This window comes from Cololabis saira, chromosome 1 (assembly GCF_033807715.1).
Source record: "Cololabis saira isolate AMF1-May2022 chromosome 1, fColSai1.1, whole genome shotgun sequence".
NCBI lineage: Eukaryota > Metazoa > Chordata > Actinopteri > Beloniformes > Belonidae > Cololabis > Cololabis saira.
The window spans coordinates 38,219,414-38,239,291 of NC_084587.1; the positions used below are offsets into that span (position 1 = coordinate 38,219,414).

A 19,878-nucleotide genomic window follows, 5' to 3' on the forward strand; every position below is an offset into this window, starting at 1 on the left:
TAATGGTAAGGTTATTTTTAGTCACTCTCAATTGACAGCATTCAAAAGCTTAATTTGATCATTATGAGCAAATATAAATAGGTTGGATTGATCTAAGAGCACCATCTGGGGGCCAGAGCGCGTACTCACTGATAGGAAGAAGTCAACTATTTTGATGGACTACAGAGTTGAAGAAACAAAGTCCCTTTATTGTGCTTCTTTAATATAAACTTTTGACTGTCATACTGAAACAAATCATAACATAATGCATTGTAGGAATCATAGTATAAAGGACAGCACTTACTACATAATTAGAGCAGACTGGAGATAGTTTAAGCTTTATTGGAGCACTTCCAGATAATTACATCAATGGAAAACAAACAACATAAGAGCACCTTTGGGATTTGAGACACAAAACTTCATATTAAAGCTTGGAATTTATAAGGTAATTAATATGCTTTGTCACAAGGCAAAAGGCACAAAATCCTTAATGTCCCAAAAGCCACAGTTACATATGACAAACATGATAACGTACAACGTTGTTAACATGTTTGTTTGACCCATTGTCTGTATTTATTAACCGTATAATACTGTTGACCAAACAAAGAGAGAACAAAAATAAAAACAACTGCAAAATGAAAAAAAAAAAAAAAAAAAAAAAAAAAAAAAAAAGGTAAATGATTTACATTTGATGCTTAATTTTTTAAGACATACAAACTCATGCGCTGATATCCTGATATCCCAGCAGCCATCAGGTGCCTGGTGTGTATGAGGAAGGCTTGATGGCCCACTGATATTACTGCTAAAAGCTCTGGAGAAGCTCTAGAGCCTAAACACAGGCGTACAGAGAGTAAATGCACTTCAGCTCTTCGGTGTGCATCTGAACCTGTAGACAGTAATCCTGCATCACAACACGAGGCTATAACTGTGGGATATACAGAGAAATACACTTGCGTTGTGGGTGTAATGTGGTGAAGTCACCAGCAGGTCCATTTCCCATTTGTCACTCAAGTACGAATAAATAAATTCAGCAAATTGAATTGAATGTGGAGTCCTGAGTTCCCTCTTTTTTTTTTTCAAATATATATTTTTTGGCTGCAAGTCCACATGTGTTTCTTAAACCGGTTGCATGTGTGTGTGTGTGTGTGTGTGTGTCTGGCTCATTGTTCTCAGTTCTTCTTTTTGACTCCGGAGCTGCGATTGTTGAACAAGCTGAGCCCCGATCTGCCGTTTCCATTGGCGACTCCACTGACTGTGACTCCAGGCTGCTGCAGAACTTTGTCCAGCGTGGTTTTCTTAATGGCTGCTGGAGAGATGCTCTCCTGGTCTGCCAGGGCCTGCAGCTCCCTGGGCAGGGGAGGGAAACGCAAACATCAGGTGAAAAAGATAAACAAAACAAAAAAACACCAAAAGGGCAGACACTTCAAATGTTAAACCGCGTTTCCACTAAGTGGTCCGGTATGCTACCATACAACCAAGGTCCATAGGAAAATGGAGCTACTGGCGTCACACAATATCATCCACTGATCGGTGGACAGAAAAACAGTCCCCACGAGAACACAAGCGGGAAACAAACACCAAATAGCTGTTCAGTCGCCCGTAGTTTTCCTCTCTTTTCGGCTGTGTTCGTCTTCAACCTTCTCTCATACAATGCTGCATGTATTCTTGTATTGTACATACAAAGAACCAAAAGCCCCCTGGGTGACCTCTATTGTTGTTAGTAGTATTGTGTTTGTTGTTGTCATACTAGTATGACGCCACACCGGGCATTTGGTCTAAACTCTGCATGCACAGTGGCAGTCCGCCTTGCAGTGGGAACGCTGGCCTGGATTGGCTGGACCATTCTGACCCGTACCAGCGCAGACCGAACCGCTCAGTGGAAACAGGGCTTTAGACACTGACTGGACTAACTGAGAATCCAACACCTGCAATATTTTGAGTATATTTGTTCATTTTCAAGACGTGCATATAGTATAGTGTGTTTTTGTGACCATCCTTCATTTGATTTTTTTTTGTTCTTCTTCTTCAAAAAAAAAGGTCCCTTATTATAATACATTACTGGAAATGTGAACTCTGTTCATCCTGACCTGGTAATTTAATTAACCTTTTTGACACAGACCTCAACTCAGAGGAATAAAAATGAGATTTTCTGGAGCTCTTGTCTCTCGTCACTTAATGCGCCTCTCTTAACGCCTGCCCCCAAACATCCCTGCTCTGCCTTCACTGGTCTCCATACGCTTGTTCTGTGTTTGGAGTTCAACCAGCCTGCTGATGTTTCTAGTCTAAAACACTTTTTACATATTTTTACTTACACAGTCACATATCTGTTAAAAAATAACTGGATGCCATAAGAAAATTATATATATATGATATGACAACTCATTTTTGACATGTTGAAGTCATGAAAACCATAATATGATGGCTTTAAGCAGAATAAATAGTTTTTTTTTTTTTTTTTACTTCTGGTTTTAATTTACCTTACAGACACATGTACGCAAGTAAATAAATAAATAAATACACTAACCACTTTATTACCTAATAAAGTGGCCAGTGAATGTAGGATAACACAAAGGGAAGAAGGAACTTATGACAGAATACTGTTACAATAATCATTATTAGCGGATGCTTGACTTAAATTAATTAAAGCTCAAAAATTGTTAAGGGTCACATTACAAATACAGGAAGAGATTTTTTTTGTTGTTTTGTTTTATATTCTGATTATCCCTGATTTTTCTCATTTTTATCAGCCAGTGCTCCTTCGTAAGTCAGTCCTGGGCATTGCTCCTCTCTACCAACCCCGGGAGGGCCCTGCACTGAGCTCAGGTCTCCTCCTTAACCTGAGGAGTGAGCAGGCCGCATCTTTTCACCAGACAGGGTGGGGCTTCTACGGCCGGACGTAGCGCGTGGAAGGATCACGTTTATTCCGGCCAGATCTTCCCCACCCCATCTGGCGCCCCGGTTGGCCAGAGGGGGCATGTATAGCCCAGGACTGCTGCATGTTTTTGTGACGGTAGCTCACAGTAGCTACCCAGGGGAACACGGGGAAAACATGCAGACATGCAATCTCCAGACAGAAAGATTTAAAAGCCATTTGAGACTCTTACTTACAAAACGTGCGTTTACAGTTTAAAGTAGCAGTCTCACCGTGTCCTGATGCATGACGCTTCTACCGCGTTGATCAAGAGGCTTCGGAAGCCGCCACTCTCCAGGAAGTGCAGGGCATGGATGGTGGCACCTCCTGGTGAGCACACGTTGTCCTTCAGCTGGCCCGGATGCTGCTCTGAGTCGAGGAGCATCTTCGCTGCACCCTAAGTAGGAAAGTGAACAAAAACAAAAATAAAAAAACACTTGTCATAATCAAATGATGACAATCCAAAAGGTTATTTTTATTTGCAGCAAAAGATTAAGGTGACCTTTGCCTGAGAACAAGCGACACAACACAAGAAGCACATAAGTATAAGTACTTCATACAACTGACCAGGATGGCCTGAGCTCCAAGTCTGACGGCGAGTCTCCTGGGCAGACCCATCTTCACTCCTCCATCTGCAAGAGCATCCAGGGCAGTGAAGGCCTGTTGAAACAAATGTGACATTCTCCTTTAATATTTAAATCCTGCACACGGATGTGTCACAATGTGACTACAGAACTTTCTGTCAAAGTTTCCAATGGCTCTCCTACACCAACTCCCTTCCCTTTAATTCTGCATATCAAGACACAGAAAACCAAGAACAATTACTGCTTAAAGGGGACCTATTATGAAAAACACGTTTTTTCTTGCTTTAACATATATAAAGTGGTCTCCCCTCAGCCTGACAACTGGAGGAAAGCAACCAAATTCTGCAGTGTCTGTACAGCCGCCCGGATGAGCCGTCCAGTGTGATGTGGATCTACGAGCCGTTCAGATTCTGCTCCTGTCGTGACGTCACAACAGGAGCAGAGGTTTGGCCTCCGATGGGTGAAACCACACCCACAACTATAAAACCGTGTAACTGCATGTGAGCGTCCCACTATCACGTAGCACTGCGTGATATCGGACGCTCTCTGTCCATCTCCCTCCAGCAGCTGCCACTTTATTGAGGTTTTTGTAGTGAAATGAGGAGGTATCATAGAGATAACTTCTCATTTCAACTAACTGGATCAGCCGTTCCTCATCCACGACTGTTTCCTACAGCGCTTTCAACCGGCTTTCAACGCGAGCGACAGGAAGAAAATAGAAGCAGGGCGTCCGACAAATGTTCAGCTTAAAACGGCGCGCTGCAAACAGTTAGGACAGTCCAATAGAAAATAAAGCAATGGAATTGATTTTGTCGCTGATGCTCGCCTGCATGCATGACACGGTGTAAAGGCTGATTTATGGTTCCGCATTACACCAACCCAGAGCCTACGCCGTAGGGTACGCCGTAGCCTACAGCGTAGGGTCTGCGTTGATTTAACGCAGAACCATAATTCAGGCTTAACTCCGCCGACCGGAGCTTCCGCCATTTTTTCGTAGCGGTGTATCGCATCATTCAGGCAGCCAATCAGCACAGAGCCTCATTATCATAGCCTCCCCGCCCACTCAGAATCCCGCATAGATAATGAGGTTAGAAACGGTAAAGATAAAGACATGGCCCAGAGGCAGAATTTCTAATTTATATAGAAAAAACAATCAAAAGCTTGTTTTTAGGACATTCAAGGCCTGTTTAAAATAGACATTAAATGCCATAATAGGTCCCCTTTAACGTATGCCATTACGAAAGCAATGAGGACAGAAAAATGTTTCCACTCTCAGCACAACTGTCTGCAAAAATGAGTAAAAAATATTCAGAGGTGCACATAACTGGTGCTCGAGGGCTGGTGTCCTGCATGTTTCATATGTTTCCCTGCTTCAACAAACCCTGATAGACATGGCTGTGTCATTAACAGACTTGTGCAGACCTTGACATGCTGTTGATGACCCTGGAATCAGGTGTGTTAGAAAAGGGAAACCTTTAAAACATGCAGTAGACCAGCCCCCGAGTAATAACTATGTGCACCCCTGAGATATGTACACTCCTGATCAAAATCTGAAGAGCAGTTAAGAAATTGTAAGAATTTGCATTTTGCCCTGCTGGATCTTAAGAAAGTTCTAAGTAGAGCTTCGAAATTAAGTTTGCAATTTATTGAAAACAACAGTTTTAAATGGGCTGTTTATCAGCTGTCCAAACTTAAAGACCACAACCTTTACTAGCCAAAATCTGCACAGGAAGTTGTATTTCATGTCATTTTGTGTCAAGTAATCACTCTGTCAAGATCTCCGGATGGCAAAGCCCGAAAAGCTCAGTCTTTGAACGTGGTAAGATTGTTGAGCTGCACAAGCAAGGCCTCTCACAACGTGCCATCGCTGCTCAGGTTGGATCCTGAGGGTTATGGATAAAAAAAAGTAAAGTGGTAGACCCAAAACAATGTCACCCACGCTGAGCCGGAGGATCCCAACTCTCCGTCAAGACACGAGACGATCCTCGACCCAAGTTAAGGCCATTACAGATGCTGAATACAGCCCCATAACCATCAGACGGCATCTGCGAGGGGAAAGGCTTCAAAAACAAAAATATCTTGAAAGGCCACGTCTCCTTTAACGCCACAAATTTGCTCGTTTGGAGTTGGAGGGGAAAACCAAACATGGGACATTCAAAAGGTGGAAGAAAGTTTTATTCTCTGATGAATAAAAATGTAACCTTCATGGTCCTGATGGTTTCCAACAAGGAGATGCCACCTGAGATGTTCTCTACACGCCACAGTGGAGGGGCACCATCACGATCTGGGGTGCTTCTTCCTTCAATGGAACAACGGAGCTTCAGGTTGTGCCGGGGCATCAAACAGCAGCTGCTATGTGGAAATGTTGCAGCAGACATCCCTCATGACTGTGTGGTGATGACTGGGTTTTACAACAGGGCGATGCTGCAGTTCACACACTCGGATCAAGCATGCCCAAACAAATTAATGAAATGATCAACAAGAATAGTGGAGCGTCACATTACTGAGTGTGTTTTTTGATTTGTTTTTATCCTCTAATTTCTGTTTTGAGGGCATTTTAGAGTTTTTTTGTGCTATGGTCTTAACATTTTAACTGCAATGGACTGTTCATCAGCTGATCAAAGGTTTGTTTTCAATAAAATGTCGGCTCAAAATTTTTGGTCTCCCATTTTGCTTTATGCATTTTGAAGCTCTACTTAGAACCTTCCACACACACACACTACATACAGCACTGTCTCAGAAAATTAGAATATTGTGATAAAGTTCTTTATTTTCTGTAATGCAATTAAAAAAACAAAAATGTCATACATTCTGGATTCATTACAAATCAACTGAAATATTTCAAGCCTTTATTATTTTAATATTGCTGATTATGGCTTACAGTTTAAGATTAAGATTCCCAGAATATTCTAATTTTTTGAGATAGGATATTTGAGTTTTCTTAAGCTGTAAGCCATGATCAGCAATATTAAAATAATAAAAGGCTTGCAATATTTCAGTTGATTTGTAATGAATCCAGAATGTATGACATTTTTGTTTTTGTAACTGCATTACAGAAAATCACAATACCGGTATTCTAATTTTCTGAGACAGTCCTGTAGGTCCGTGATTCCCAACCCCCGGTCCCCGGACCGGTACCGGTCCGTAGAGCCGTTACTACCGGGCCGTGGAATGGCTTGTGTTCCGATCATAATTAGGGCTGCAACGACGTTGTCGACAAAAAGCGATAATCAAAATTGTCGGCAATTGTCACCAGACGGTTTTTTCCCAATGGAGTGAGGCATCTCACTTCACTTCACCTCATACAATCTCTGCCCAGAGCCGCGTGTCAGCGCAGCTTTTTTTTTTTTTTTTTTTTCTTTTTTGCGTCTCCCCGCACCAGACGACTGCGCTCACTGATCAATACTGCAGATGCTGATCAATGATGAGCAGGGGTCCGTTTCACAAAGCAGGTTTAGTGAAAACTCTGAGTCTGTTAACCCTGAAATGAGGGAAACTGAGTTTTCCGTTTCACAAAGGGAGGTAACTCCAACCAGAGAAAGAGAGGTAACTCTAGCCTGTTTCACAAAGAGAGGTAACTTAAGCTCTCGGTCAGTTACTGCAGTAACAGACGCTCTGAACCTAACCTGGACCAGGTTTATATCAATGAACCTGGAGTTTCTCTGCGTCTCCGCCTCTTTCAGAGCCGCACGCACATTTGATTTCCTCATTCATTCAGTCAGCAGGCGAGTTTTGGCGAAGTTCTGCCGTCTGTCATTAAAAACAGAGTCAGTATTTTAGAAGTCCATTGTCACGAACATGGCATGTCCTTTTGATGAAGACACAATTGATGAAGGTGCAGAATTAATGCGCAGAGAATTAAATATTCGTCGGGATATGGTTATCAGACCGCGTAATACATGTATATTACAGTACATAGTCTCATTACAGGCAAAGCAATATGTGTTAATCCTTTATTTGTTATAATTTTGATGATTGAATTGTTTAATGATTTCATAATATATTCAAATTTTTTGAGATTTTTTATTTGGGGTTTCATAAACTGTGAGCCATAATCACCAAAATTATAACAAAGGCTTGAAATATCTCACTTTGCATGTCGTGGGAAATAATATTTGTTTCACCTTAAGTTGAATTTACTACGAATGAAGTTTTGCAATATATTCAAATTTTCCGACCTCCACCTGTATATTATTACATGAATAAATAAGAGCGTAATACAGGGGTCTCCAACTCCGGTCCTGGAGAGACCTATCCAGCATGTTTTAGGTGTCTCCCTGCATGAATGACAGCAGCAAAGTTGAATAAAATATCTATTTTTCATTGAAGTACCCATCTTTCTCGTGTTTATTATCATTTGCCACATAATTAAAGCAACCTCATACTAAATTTAAGAAAACAATTTTTGCATTTTTTTGTCATATAATTTCATCCAAAACTTGTCGAAATGTGTTTCTTTGAGTGGCAGCCCTGTCATGGCTTGGCGGACAATAAGTTCTGGTACCTGACCGGACTGAACAGCGCCATGCACAGGTGCTGTATGCAGGTTAGGTTCAGTCAGCTGCAGAGATGAGCGGACCTCAGCAAACCTCCATGAGCCGTTTCTTTACTAGTTGTTCGAGTAAAAGAAATAGTGATGAACAAGTGGAAAATCCTACCAAAAAGAAAAGCAAAAGCTTTAATCGCAAGTACGACATTATGTATATAAAATACGGATTTGTTGCAACGGGCGATTTGGAGGCGCCAAACACACTTTGTATTTTATGTGGAGAAACGCTCGGCAACGAAGCAATGAACCCATCCAAGCTTCAAAGACACTTAAATACAAAACATCCTTCTCTCAAAGACAAACCAGTGGAAGGAAAAAACGTGACTTAGATTTGCAGAAGCAAGTTTTAAAGGCCACAACATCAGCTAACGTCACTGATGATAGCCTGCATTTTAAAATGCATTGTTTTTTTCTAAAATGTTTATTAAAATTGACATAAATTGTCAACCGGTCCCTGAGCTTTTTGTTTATACTTCTGCTGGTCCTTGGCACAAAAAAGGTTGGGAACCCCTGCTGTAGGTGGACCTACTAAAGTGGCTAGTGAGTGTATTTAAAGAAAAGAAAAACAACAAATACAAAAAAAGAAAAGAAAAAATGACTGCAATGTTGTTTGAGTTAAATGCATAGTTGGGTTTTTTTTTTGTAAACTTCTATCCAAAAACTCACCACAAAAAAAAAAAATGTTCACCAAAAGCCTTTTCCTCAGTTCATGCGTTCAGCTGTCAGCACTATGATTTTTTTTCCCATTCTCAGGTCATAGTGATATAAAATCAACTTGACAGTAGACCCTGGAGTTGCAGCATCCTATCATACCTGACCATCTGATCCCATTTCTCTTCAAATGACCCGATAGATTTACTTATTTTTTTAACACTCCTGTGAACTTCCACAGAAAGAGTAGTTGTAGTTAGAATACAACTCCCAAAATTGTCTTTAAATGTACCATTGTTGGAACTAATGATGCAGTAATCTGTGGTTGATTAAAAGTGTGCTCCTTGCTGCACTGAGCTGTGTATTCATCAGTTTCTGTTTGGACGTCGTCTCTAGGTGTTTGACCTCGAATATGTTACAGTGTTTTGTTAGGGCACAATCCTCCCCAGTTTCTCAGTCCCTCCTGATATATGGAATGGCAATAGGCATGTTTCTGTTTTAGTCTCTGATGCTGTAGTTTTGTTTCCATATTTCTCCCAGATTGCTGACTTGACAAAAGGCCCAGTTCGGATATCCAATGGCCTGAGGGGCTTATCCTGCGTTCCTTTACTTTTTTACTTAATTTCCTCCACCAGATATGGCTGTTTGTGGGTTTCTAGTATACGTCAGTGCTGAGATGTCCATCTTGGCTGTGAACAGCAAGAAGCTATTGTGTGCATCCTCTGGTGAACTGGATGTAGCCATCCACTGAGCTGATGTGTTCGGTGAAAGCTTTTATTTCCTTAGTTTAGACTTTGACCTTGCTGATTGCGAAAGAAACCCTTGTTTTCTCTCTCTCTGAAAAAGATGTTACTCACATAGGCAGGTCCACTGCCACTCAGACCAGTGACAGCATCAATGAGGTCCTCTTCCACCTCTGTGCAGAAACCTACACTGGCCATCAGCTGTTCCAGTAACTTGCCATCTTCCACCTTAAATAACCACAAAAATCTGATTAAGCATGGTCTAAAACTGTCTCAGAATCTAATCAATAAAAGTCATCACATGCAATCTATATACACAGATTTCCTCAACGTTGAAGCTCTTTATAAATATTTGATTAAAGATGTGTGAAATGAGCACTTCCTTACCTCTGCGTGTGTTCCAGTGGCATACACTGTAGCTCCCTCTCTCACCACAACGGGAGTATTTGTCATACACCGCATGACTTTGGGAGCTGAACGGTACTGAAGCAGTTTCTGTAACATTACAAAGGAGACACCTGTAAGAGGGTTGAGTTACAGTTTTCTTTCACACATTTTAATTCCTCTCAGTTTCCTTTGGCTTCATTTGATAAAGCGTGAATGTGACAAAACAAAGGCACTCATAAAATCTCAAAGGGGCCATAATTGTTGTGTTATCTGACTTAACTACAATGTTACAACAAATGATCTTACACACTTCTTAGGTGAATGTAAATTATATCAGATCCTGTGTACAAATAGAAAAGAAACTTTGCCATTCACAGCATTCATCGAAAGAAACTGTGGTGTATTGGGACAACATAAGACACAAAAATGCACAAAAAACATGTGATTTGTGAAGACTTGCAGACCCAAGGTTACACGAATATTGCCAGACTGCTGTTTCCTTCCTAAGAAAGAGACTAGAGTTTCCTTACAAGGTCATAATCTCCAGACGTTATCAGAATCAGAATCATCTTTATTGGCCAGGTTCGAACATTGTCCAACAAGGAATTTGACTCTGGTTATTTCGCTCTTTAGAGAAAATGTGGTACTTGTTGACATATATATACACAAATAAACATCTAAGGTGCAGCAGTTTGAGGTAGAGAAAAAATGACAGCTCTGAATAAAATAACATATATACAATTATACAAAAAAGTGAGAGGTGCAGCAGAGTGAGGCAGACATGATTATGGCCGAAAGGTGCTTGTTACAGCATGTAACTGATATTGTCAGCAGTTGCTATTGCTATTATTATTGCACGTGATTGGTTTCTCTGAGACTATTAGTAGTGGGAGTTCATCAGAGCAACAGCTTGGGGGAAGTTACCCGGCACAAATGCACTCGCACAATGTTTCATGGGATTTGATGTAGGCAGTGTGCTCGTGTTAAATCCTTGATTTTTTTCAGATTCTCCAAAACCCCAGCATCTATTGCACTATTGGTCCATTTTCCCCTCTCCAGGCCACCAACAGACAGTTGGTTCATGACACCAACAAGACTCAGTACGATGTAGGATTCACAAGCATATCAAGCCTGAAAGTAAGTGGAGTTTCAACGCTGCAATGGTAACAATCTGAAACACACGTGGTAAGTAAAGCCGTTTGAAATGTTTATACTGTGCAAACAGTCTTGGTGTGCATACAGCCAACAACTGAAACTGCCTTTCGCTGAGATGCGGTGAAAGTGGAAAGATTTTGGTTTGAGACACATTGAAGTAAATTAATTTACTAATTATTTATTCATTAGTTTACTGTCAGTAGAGGGCAGATCATCAAAGTGATCCATTTCTCTCACCCACCACAACTGAAACAGCTTTGAATGTTGGCAACTTAAGAGCATAAAGTTAGCGATGTGGCTTAAAATACTTGCAGAAATACCAGAAATGTCCATTTGATTCTTTTAAAATGGCTCTAAAATATGGATTTAAAGGGATTGTGACATGAAAAACAAATTTTTCTTGATTTTTTGTGTTTTGTTGGGTGTCTTGACATCAATTACACCCAAAAAACAACGAACTTTTAACATTCAGGGTATTGTGTGCTTTCTGGGATTTTCCGCATAACTATGCAAAAACGGCGCATGTGGTTTGCTGGCGGGTCGTTACGTATAAACCCGCTAAATCACCCAGCTTCCTGCCTCCTTTCCTCTCCAGCGCACCATAAAGGCTGATTTATGGTTCCGCGTTACACCGACGCAGAGCCTACGGCGTAGGGTTACACGGCGACGCGCACCGTACGCTGAACCCTACGGCGTAGACTCTGCGTCAGTTTAACGCGGAACCATAAATCAGGCTTAACATGGAGCTGTTTAGAGCCTCTTCTGTTCTAATCACCGGAGGAAAACTGCTAAAAAGACCCGCGGCCACTGACTGGACTTAAGATAAGGGGACAGTGCTGCTTGCATGCCTTTATTTTTATGATTGTTTGCGGTGGACTACTTCGCCCTGCTGCTTTTCTGTGCATGCTTCGCCTGTCGCTCCCGGCTTAACTCTCCGACGCCGCTGTTAGAAGTCCGGTTCGGTGTGCGCACGGACTTCATCCCCGGGCTGTAGTCGCCCTGTCTGGGCTGTGTGTGGGTGTTTGTGGTTTGGTGTGCGCGCGTGTGTGTGTGTGGAGACGCCGGCAGAAGTGTGTAGCGGTTGGTTGGAGGAGGTTTGGAGGAGGAGCGGAGCAATGATTGACAGGAAAGGGGGAAAAGGAAGTGTTTTTCACTGCGCAAAAAAACACTGTAATAAAAAGCCGGGAATGGAGTACTAGAGTGAAGTTTTTCTTGTTACACCCTTTTAGACACATTTGAGGGATGTTGGCCAAGACTTTTAATAGTGTTAAAAGCATTTTAAAAATGATGTCACAATACCTTTAATGCTAAAGCAACTGGCTGTGTGTGTTTATATGCCCTGCCCCTAAAAACCTACAAGAATCTGACCAATGAGAGAACTCTTCTCTAACTGAGTTCTGCCTCTTGCGCTCCTCTTGTTTTCCTGCCGCATCTCTCCTTGTAATTGTCGGTCTTTGTTTGTCTGAAATAATTACGTACTTTTGAGATATGCTGGGGGCACAGCTACTCTAGAGATACCAAAGATTAGAATACGATGTTTGGAAATTAGCATAATATGAACACTTTAAACAATACAGCCATTTGGCACTTGTAAATTATATTGAGAATTTAATTAATGTTGTTATGTCTATTTCAGGATAATGGTGAGTGAGACTTACCTTCTCTATGGAGCTGATGGTAACACCTGCAGCACAAGAGACTATGAGATGTCGGTCCTCAATGTCTGGCCCAATCTCATCCAAAACAAAAGGGATAATGTGGGGTTTTACAGCCAAAAAGAGCACATCACTCTTGTTGACAGCCTCTTTGTTGCTAGTTGTCAGAGTCACCCCCAGTTTCTACAAAAAAACAAGAAATATTTGACATTCACAGGTAGAGAAGGATGGAGGATAGAAGGTGATTGGTTGTTTTTCTTTTTACGACTTTGCTTTTATAAACTTTTGCACAAGCCCACATCCACACACATGCTCATCTCCTTTCCATTTTCAGACACCACACAACTTAGCAGCGAGGCCTCTCCTCACCCTCAGCCCCGCTACTGTGGGCAGGTCTGTGTCTGGGGAGCTGGCTGTAATCCGGTTCACCGCAATGACACCTGGGGAGGAACAGAAGAGGGAACAAAGAGTGATGGAGGAGTACACGTAATGACATGGTAAGATTTAAATGAGGATCAAAGTCCTCCAGAGGAAGAAATCTGTGTTGCAGAAATAATAAAAGCTCATCAACTTCATCCATTTATCAACAGTTAATATTTATCCTAAATAACTCTGTAAAAGGACAATCTGATTTTTGGTTTTATGACAAGAAAGGTTATTTTGCACTTGCAATGATTTATATTCAATTTGATTTATGCACTAGTGGACAATAAGCAACACATTTTGAATTTATAGCAAATCAGCTGTAACAAAATGCTCCACATCTAGCAAAAATGAATGAATAATTCCCTAAAAGTAACTATAGCTGAGTTTGCGTTTATGTGGCAAGAACTTTTTCAACAGTCTTAGAAAGGTCTTGCAAGACTTCACCAGTAACATTTTTTGTGCATTATTTACAGGATATGCTGTAATATACATCAATTTCTTGTGTCTGTTAAAAAAAAACAAAGCTTTACGTTGGGTCTCCAAGCAATTTCGTAGATTATAATGTGTATATTTTCAGTCATGCTTAATAATCAAATATGTTAAGAATACTAAAATCAATAAATTACAATGATAGACAACAGACAGAGAGACTTGAATTGCCCTTGTGATCTGTGTGCACTGATACAAATATTGTGCTTGATCTACTTAAAAAAAGTCAACTTTTTGCATGAGATTATTATGTAGATCAAGAAAGACTAGTCTTTGTATAAACTACTTAATTTTCTGTATGTAAATACATTTTACAAGTACAGTCAACTTAATTTAAAGTTTACTTTATTTATCAAAATTATATCAAAAGTTGTCTTTACTTGCAAAAATTAAGTTGACTTGCAAATGGATTTTGTACATACTAAAAATTAAGTAGTTTATTCAAAGACTAGTCTTTCTTGATCTACATAAAGATTTCATGTGAAAAAGTTGCCTCAATTTTTTTTAAAGTAGATCAAGCAAGATATTTTTTACTGTGGTGTTCTACTTAAACAAATAAAGCACGTTTCATCTAAACATTGGTCAATCTGCCCAATAGATTAAAATTGTTAAAGGAAAAGTAAATACAACAAGATAATTGCTTGTGGTTTGTGTGTAAATGAAAAGATTGCCTGGGATTACATAAATACTGCTTATTAAGGAAAAAATGCACAATGTCTTGTTTTTTGAACAAATGCAGATTAAGTTCAAAACTACAGTAGATGTATTCATGTAAAGCAACAAACTTCATTTTTAATTGTTAATATCACAGATTTAAATATTTCATATTTACATGCGCTTAGATTTATTTTTTCATTTTTCAGTGTGGGGCATCCTGGTTGCTTCAGTTTGTAATTACTCCCAATAACCCTGATCAGAAAATCCTCTCAATAAACCCGTTTTAAAGGAGAAAACATAGCTGAAACAGGTGAATGGTGTGGATGAATTGATCTCAGCTCACCTGCAGCTGTGAAGCCCTTGACCAGCGCATGAGCCAGCTGGCCTGCTCCGATGAACCCGACACTCATCCTGCAGATGATGAGGCGTCTCTGACCTGAGGAACACATGAAGCTGCTGCACACTCAAGCCTGATTTATAGACAAGTTTACCGGCCGTTTCCGCTCTACTTCCTAAACTCCTCCCCTGTAAGTAGTTCACTTCCGTTTTTGGGTTTTTCCATTGAAAACAGTGGCAACATTGCTCCGAAAAAGAGGGACAAAATGGATATTTCTAAGAAAAAAAGTGGTTCGGGAACGACATGTCTCGGCAGTTGGATGTAGTAACTCTAGGAAGCACCTGAAGGAGTGGTTGGATAGAGACTGCTGCAACCACAAACCAGCTTCAAAGAGACACGTCCAATGCGCCGCTTTGTTTACTTTTTTTCTGAAGCCACGGACCGGGCTGGAGGCATTACATCTAAAAAACCACCGCGCAACATTTTTGTTTGTTCACACCACTTTGTTGACAAAAAAACAACAAAGGATAATCCATTCCCTGAGTTGTGGTTGGTTTATAATCGCTCTCCCCAGCCAGAGAGGAGTAAACTCAGCCGGCGGATCCGCTGCCTCCCCCAGAGAAACAAACACGGATCTGAGGGTAAGTTCAGCAACTTTAGCTGTGAAGCTGACAGTAGCTACTGTTAATACTGAAGAAGTTGTCATACACTAACATTGCTACTGGTATATTTATAAGGCAGTTGATGGTTTTGAGATGCGTGTGTGTGTGTGTGTGTGTGTGTGTGTGTGTGTGCCTGCGTGTGAAAAAATCTGCCAGTGGAACAAGATTTTTTTGCTTGTAATGAGAAGATAAATCTTGTCCCACTGGCAGATTTTTCTACTTATTTCAAATGAAAATGTACTTGAAACAGGTGAAGATTGTCAAATAAGTTATTTTTTTGGTAAATACTTGTTTTTAAGTGTAATGAGATTTTCTGCATTAATTTTGCTCCATGTTTTTCTCTTCCCCTTTTTTTAGATGGTCCTGAAACCTGTCACCTGAGGCCGAGCCTGCTACACAAGTGATGTTGTTCATTAAATAAAGATAAACAACAAATACTGTGTGCATTGTATTTTTTAATATTATATATGAATAGTTTTTATAGTGATGTAATTGTGTGGGATGCTTTTGTATTTTACTATGGAGGTAAGGGAACTGTTAATTGAATTTGTGCACATAAATCAAATGTGTGCATATTCTACAGTTGTGCATAAATAAATAGAAATGTAAACATTTAAGTCAAATCAAACATATAATATGTAGTGTATTTTCTCTGTGATTAGAAGATTATGAACATGGATTACAGAGAAAATACACACTATATGTATGATTTGACAAATATTTAAATTTTGTATTTATGCATAACTGTAGAATAATATGCACACATTTGATTTATGTGCACAAATTCGATTGACAGTTCCCTTACCCCATATTTTACTTTTTTTATTCCTGTTAAGATTAAACATATGAATTTTCTTGTTGAAGCCATTTGTTTAGTTTCCTCAAAACTCAAAATTCATCCATTATTAATGTACAGTATGAGCTTACTATGAATGATGAACTGTTAAAAGACATTGTAACACTCTAAGGAAGATAAGGCCTATCATTCATTGATCGTAGTTCAGTGCAATAATGAAATGAAATTAAGTTTCATCAAACTTTATTTTCACAGTACAAACATCTGTTGGTTCCTAAATAATTCATTTTAGTTTTAAAATGCTGAGATATTTACTGCAGAACTGTAACCTTCCCTCAACAAAATCATCAATTTTTGGGAGTATGTGTGAAAAGTTGGTTGGGTGATGGCGGGAGGCAGAGCTGCAGGAGAATATTCCCAGGGCTGGTCCTCCACTCTTCATGAGTCCTACAGAGTTTCACCTCCTGTGCCGGTTCTGGAGTGGTAGAAGATGCTGTTGGTGACGGCTGGTAAAGATCCTTCCTGTTGTGTGTGTATTGTGATAAAGTTCTTTATTTTCTGTAATGCAATTAAAAAAAAAAAAAAAAAAAAAAAAGTCATACATTCTGGATTCATTACAAATCCACTGAAATATTGCAAGCCTTTTATTATTTTAATATTGCTGATTATGGTTTACAGTTTAAGATTAAGATTCGCAGAATATTCTAATTTTTTGAGATAGGATATTTGAGTTTTCTTAAGCTGTAAGCCATAATCAGCAATATTAAAATAATAAAAAGCTTGCAATACTTCAGTTGATTTGTAATGAATCCAGAATGTATGACATTTTTGTTTTTATAATTGCATTAGAGAAAATCACAATATTCTAATTTTCTGAGACAGTCCTGTACTTCATCTTCTTCTGACCAGCATTTCTTTCAGACCCAGCTCTTCTGTCAGTGCAGGCAAGCCCGGTTTTCCCGTCTCACAGCATTTTCTACCTAGAGAAAAAAAAAGCCAAGTAGACTATGGTGTAGTTCGGATACCAAAAATGAAGACATATATGTCAAATAATCTTGTTACCTTCCATAAGATCGCAGCTGAATGGGAACACGATCTCCAGGTCCAGAAACACGAACATCCCGCAGGTCTGACTTCTCCAGCTTCAGTTACAGCACCCGAGCTTTAAGCCCCGCATTGTTAAAACACTGGCCAGGCTCGACATTTGCTTTCAAATAAACAAAACGACCATGTTTGTATGACATGACAAAACCGACTTTGTCTCTGTGCAGATATTGATAAACCTCAGAAACTTTGAGTTTGTCCATTGCGGATTGCAGGAAGTGGGAGCAGATCAGCTGTCAGTTCTGCTGCTGTCATCACGTTATCATCCCAGTTCTGCACTGAATTCGGGTCGGGAGAGTAACGCCACCTCCAGTTAAAGTCGTAGAACCGTGTTCCCATGGCAAAGACATAGTTGTCGAGAGAAAAAACACACGAACAGCAAGTATTTCGTTTAGGTTTGTGTCCACGCCGTGTCCACGCCGCTGTGTTTATACCGGTAAAAGGCTGCGGAAAACCCTTCCGCCGGAAATGACCCGCATCTATGCAGACGAATGGCAGCGCCCGTGTTTTGGCGCGTAAACTTGTCTATGGTTCCGCGTTACACCGACGCAGACCCTACGGCGTGGGGTTCGCGGCGACGCGCCCGTACGGTGTGCGTCGCCGCGAACCCTACGCCGTAGGCTCTGCGTCGATACAAGATTGTGTAACACAGTCATTTACATCACACATTACTGGACACGATCAAGACTGGAGTCACAGGTTTAGGTAAGATGAGGAATATCCTGCAGGTGATCCACAGTGATTACAGCAGTGAGTGAATTAGTTTATTGAGATTTAAAGCACAGATGTTATTGATTCACAATGATTTCCAGTTAATGGAGATCATTAACTACACAACTGTCAACTTTTATGATATACAAGCATTTCTAATTACGATTCCCAGTCCAACTCATCTCTGGCCCTGGTCTTGCATTAGCTGATCAACTAATTGATGTGATCAGTAGTTCATTTGCTAACTGCCTGCTGCTCGCCGGCTAGCTGCTTTGTTCACACAGTTCTCACTCTAGAATGACAGACGCGGATACCTTACCCTGGAAGGTCTTACTTTAGTACCTGACTTCACAGAGAGTTGAAGACTTGACTGTTATTCCCTGTGGATAGAGAAGACTGAATAAGCCACTTCTAGTGTCAACGTGGCTCTTTTTTTTTTAATTCAACTACAGCTTGCTGTGTAGTGATATGATGGACAGGGAGCTCAGCCAATCACGGCAGGGACAGTCGGAGCGACTGACCAATCAGAAGGAAAGGTGGGCGGGGTTTGCTTTAAGCCACGCCCAGTTGCATCATCTCTCCCTCAGCTTTTAGCGCCGTCAAGATGTAGGTCAAATATATGAACTGGGAGTTGGAAAAGTGGGGCAAGTTTATATAGTGCTCAACTGTACGGCACCAGTTACTCTGCCATTCAATATGTATTCAGGAAATTCAGACTCATCTAAAATAAAATCTCAACTTGTTCAAAGAGAGCAGAGGGGTTGTGAGTATCTACTTTTGCCCTATCCGCCCTGACCTCGAGACACACTGCACTTAAAGGGGACCTATTATGAAAAACACGTTTTTTCTTGCTTTAACATATATAAAGAGGTCTACCCTCAGCCTGACAACTCAGAGAAGGACGAACGCAACCAAATTCTGCAGTGTCTGTACTGCGTGACATCAGACGCTCTCTGTCCATCTCCCTCCAGCCAGCTACCACTTTATTGAGGTTTTTGTAGTGAAATGACGAGGTATCATAGAGATAACTTCTCATTTCAACTAACTGGATCAGCCGTTCCGCGTCCATGACTGTTTCCTACAGCGCTTTCAACCGGCTTTCAACGTGAGCGACAGGAAGAAAATAGAAGCAGGGTGTCCAACAAATGTTCAGCTCAAAACAGCTTGCCGCGTCGCTGCGGCCAGTTAGGACAGTCCAATAGAAAATAAAGCAATGGAATTGATTTTGTCGCTGACGCTCGCTCGCATCGCATGCAGTTATGACACGGTAACTCCGCCGGCCGGAGTTTCCGCCATTTTTTCGTAGCGGTGTATCGCGTCATTCAGGCAGCCAATCAGCACAGTGCCTCATCATCAAATGCCACTTTTCCACTAGTCTCGCCTCAGCCCGGCTCGGCGGTGTTTTTCCACAGCCAGGGGAGAAGTGGGGGGGGTGGGGTGAATCTGCTGTGACGTACTCGATTGCGCAACACCTTTGTTTGTGTCGGCGCTGATCAGTAATCAGCTGGAGCCGCGAGCGGCTTAGAAAAAAACAGCCCGTCTACATCCCTTTTTTAATTTTCTCGACAGCCACCAGGTTTATGAACATCTGCACCTCAGAGTTGGATCACCAAACAGACGTTTGTGCTGTATAATAAAATCGCCGCGAGTCGCCTCGCGCTGACTCCCGCTTCCTGATTCAAACGTTTGACGGCCCCGCCCCCCGACCAATCGGTGGCGAGGAAGGTGGTGACCTCAGAAATAGTCCCGGCTCAGCCCTGATAGAACCTCGCTAGAATGGTTACAGAAAAATGTATCGGCTTGGAGCGGCTCTACCCGTCTCAGCCCTAGTGCAAAAGGGCAAAACGGGTAGAACCGAGGTGAAGCGAGACTAGTACAAAAGGGCTTATAGCCTCCCCGCCCACTCAGAATCCCGCATAGATAATGAGGTTAGAGAATGAGAAGATAAAGACATGGCTCAGAGGCTGAATTTCTAATTTATTTTGCAAAAACAATCAAAAGCTTGTTTTTAAGACATTCAAGGCCTGTTTAAAATAGGTATTAGATGCCATAATAGGTCCCCTTTAAATTTTGATATCACCT

At 41.0% G+C, this 19,878-nt stretch overlaps 1 protein-coding gene across 3 annotated transcripts; it reads right to left on the reverse strand.

Moving 5' to 3' along the window:
• Positions 1–305: 305 nt before the first annotated feature.
• pycr1b (pyrroline-5-carboxylate reductase 1b) lies at positions 306–18,250 on the reverse strand. 3 transcript variants are annotated; one of them, XM_061722461.1, is made up of 9 exons: positions 18,116–18,250; positions 14,530–14,622; positions 12,984–13,054; positions 12,618–12,797; positions 9,805–9,912; positions 9,532–9,645; positions 3,458–3,550; positions 3,124–3,287; positions 306–1,326 (listed from the first exon to the last, which is right to left on the reverse strand). In XM_061722461.1, exons 2-9 carry the CDS (start codon positions 14,594–14,596, stop codon positions 1,149–1,151), a joined length of 975 nt encoding a protein of 324 aa, XP_061578445.1. In that variant the 5' UTR covers positions 14,597–14,622; positions 18,116–18,250; the 3' UTR covers positions 306–1,148. The 3 variants fall into 3 exon arrangements, with proteins under 3 accessions (XP_061578445.1, XP_061578453.1, XP_061578461.1); XM_061722469.1 differs by having other exon boundaries at positions 18,131–18,233; XM_061722477.1 differs by having other exon boundaries at positions 18,139–18,172.
• Between the last annotated feature and the right edge of the window lie 1,628 nt (positions 18,251–19,878).

Bases quoted from the DNA above. Each gene is read 5' to 3' on its own strand.
- pycr1b (XM_061722461.1), bottom strand. From the start codon at position 14,596: ATGAGTGTCGGGTTCATCGGAGCAGGCCAGCTGGCTCATGCGCTGGTC. The intron at 12,798-12,983 runs GTGAGGAGAGGC...GTTTTTTTGTAG, and splicing joins CCACAGTAGCGGGGCTGAGG to AAACTGGGGGTGACTCTGAC. The intron at 9,913-12,617 runs GTAAGTCTCACT...GTAATGTTACAG, and splicing joins CCATCAGCTCCATAGAGAAG to AAACTGCTTCAGTACCGTTC.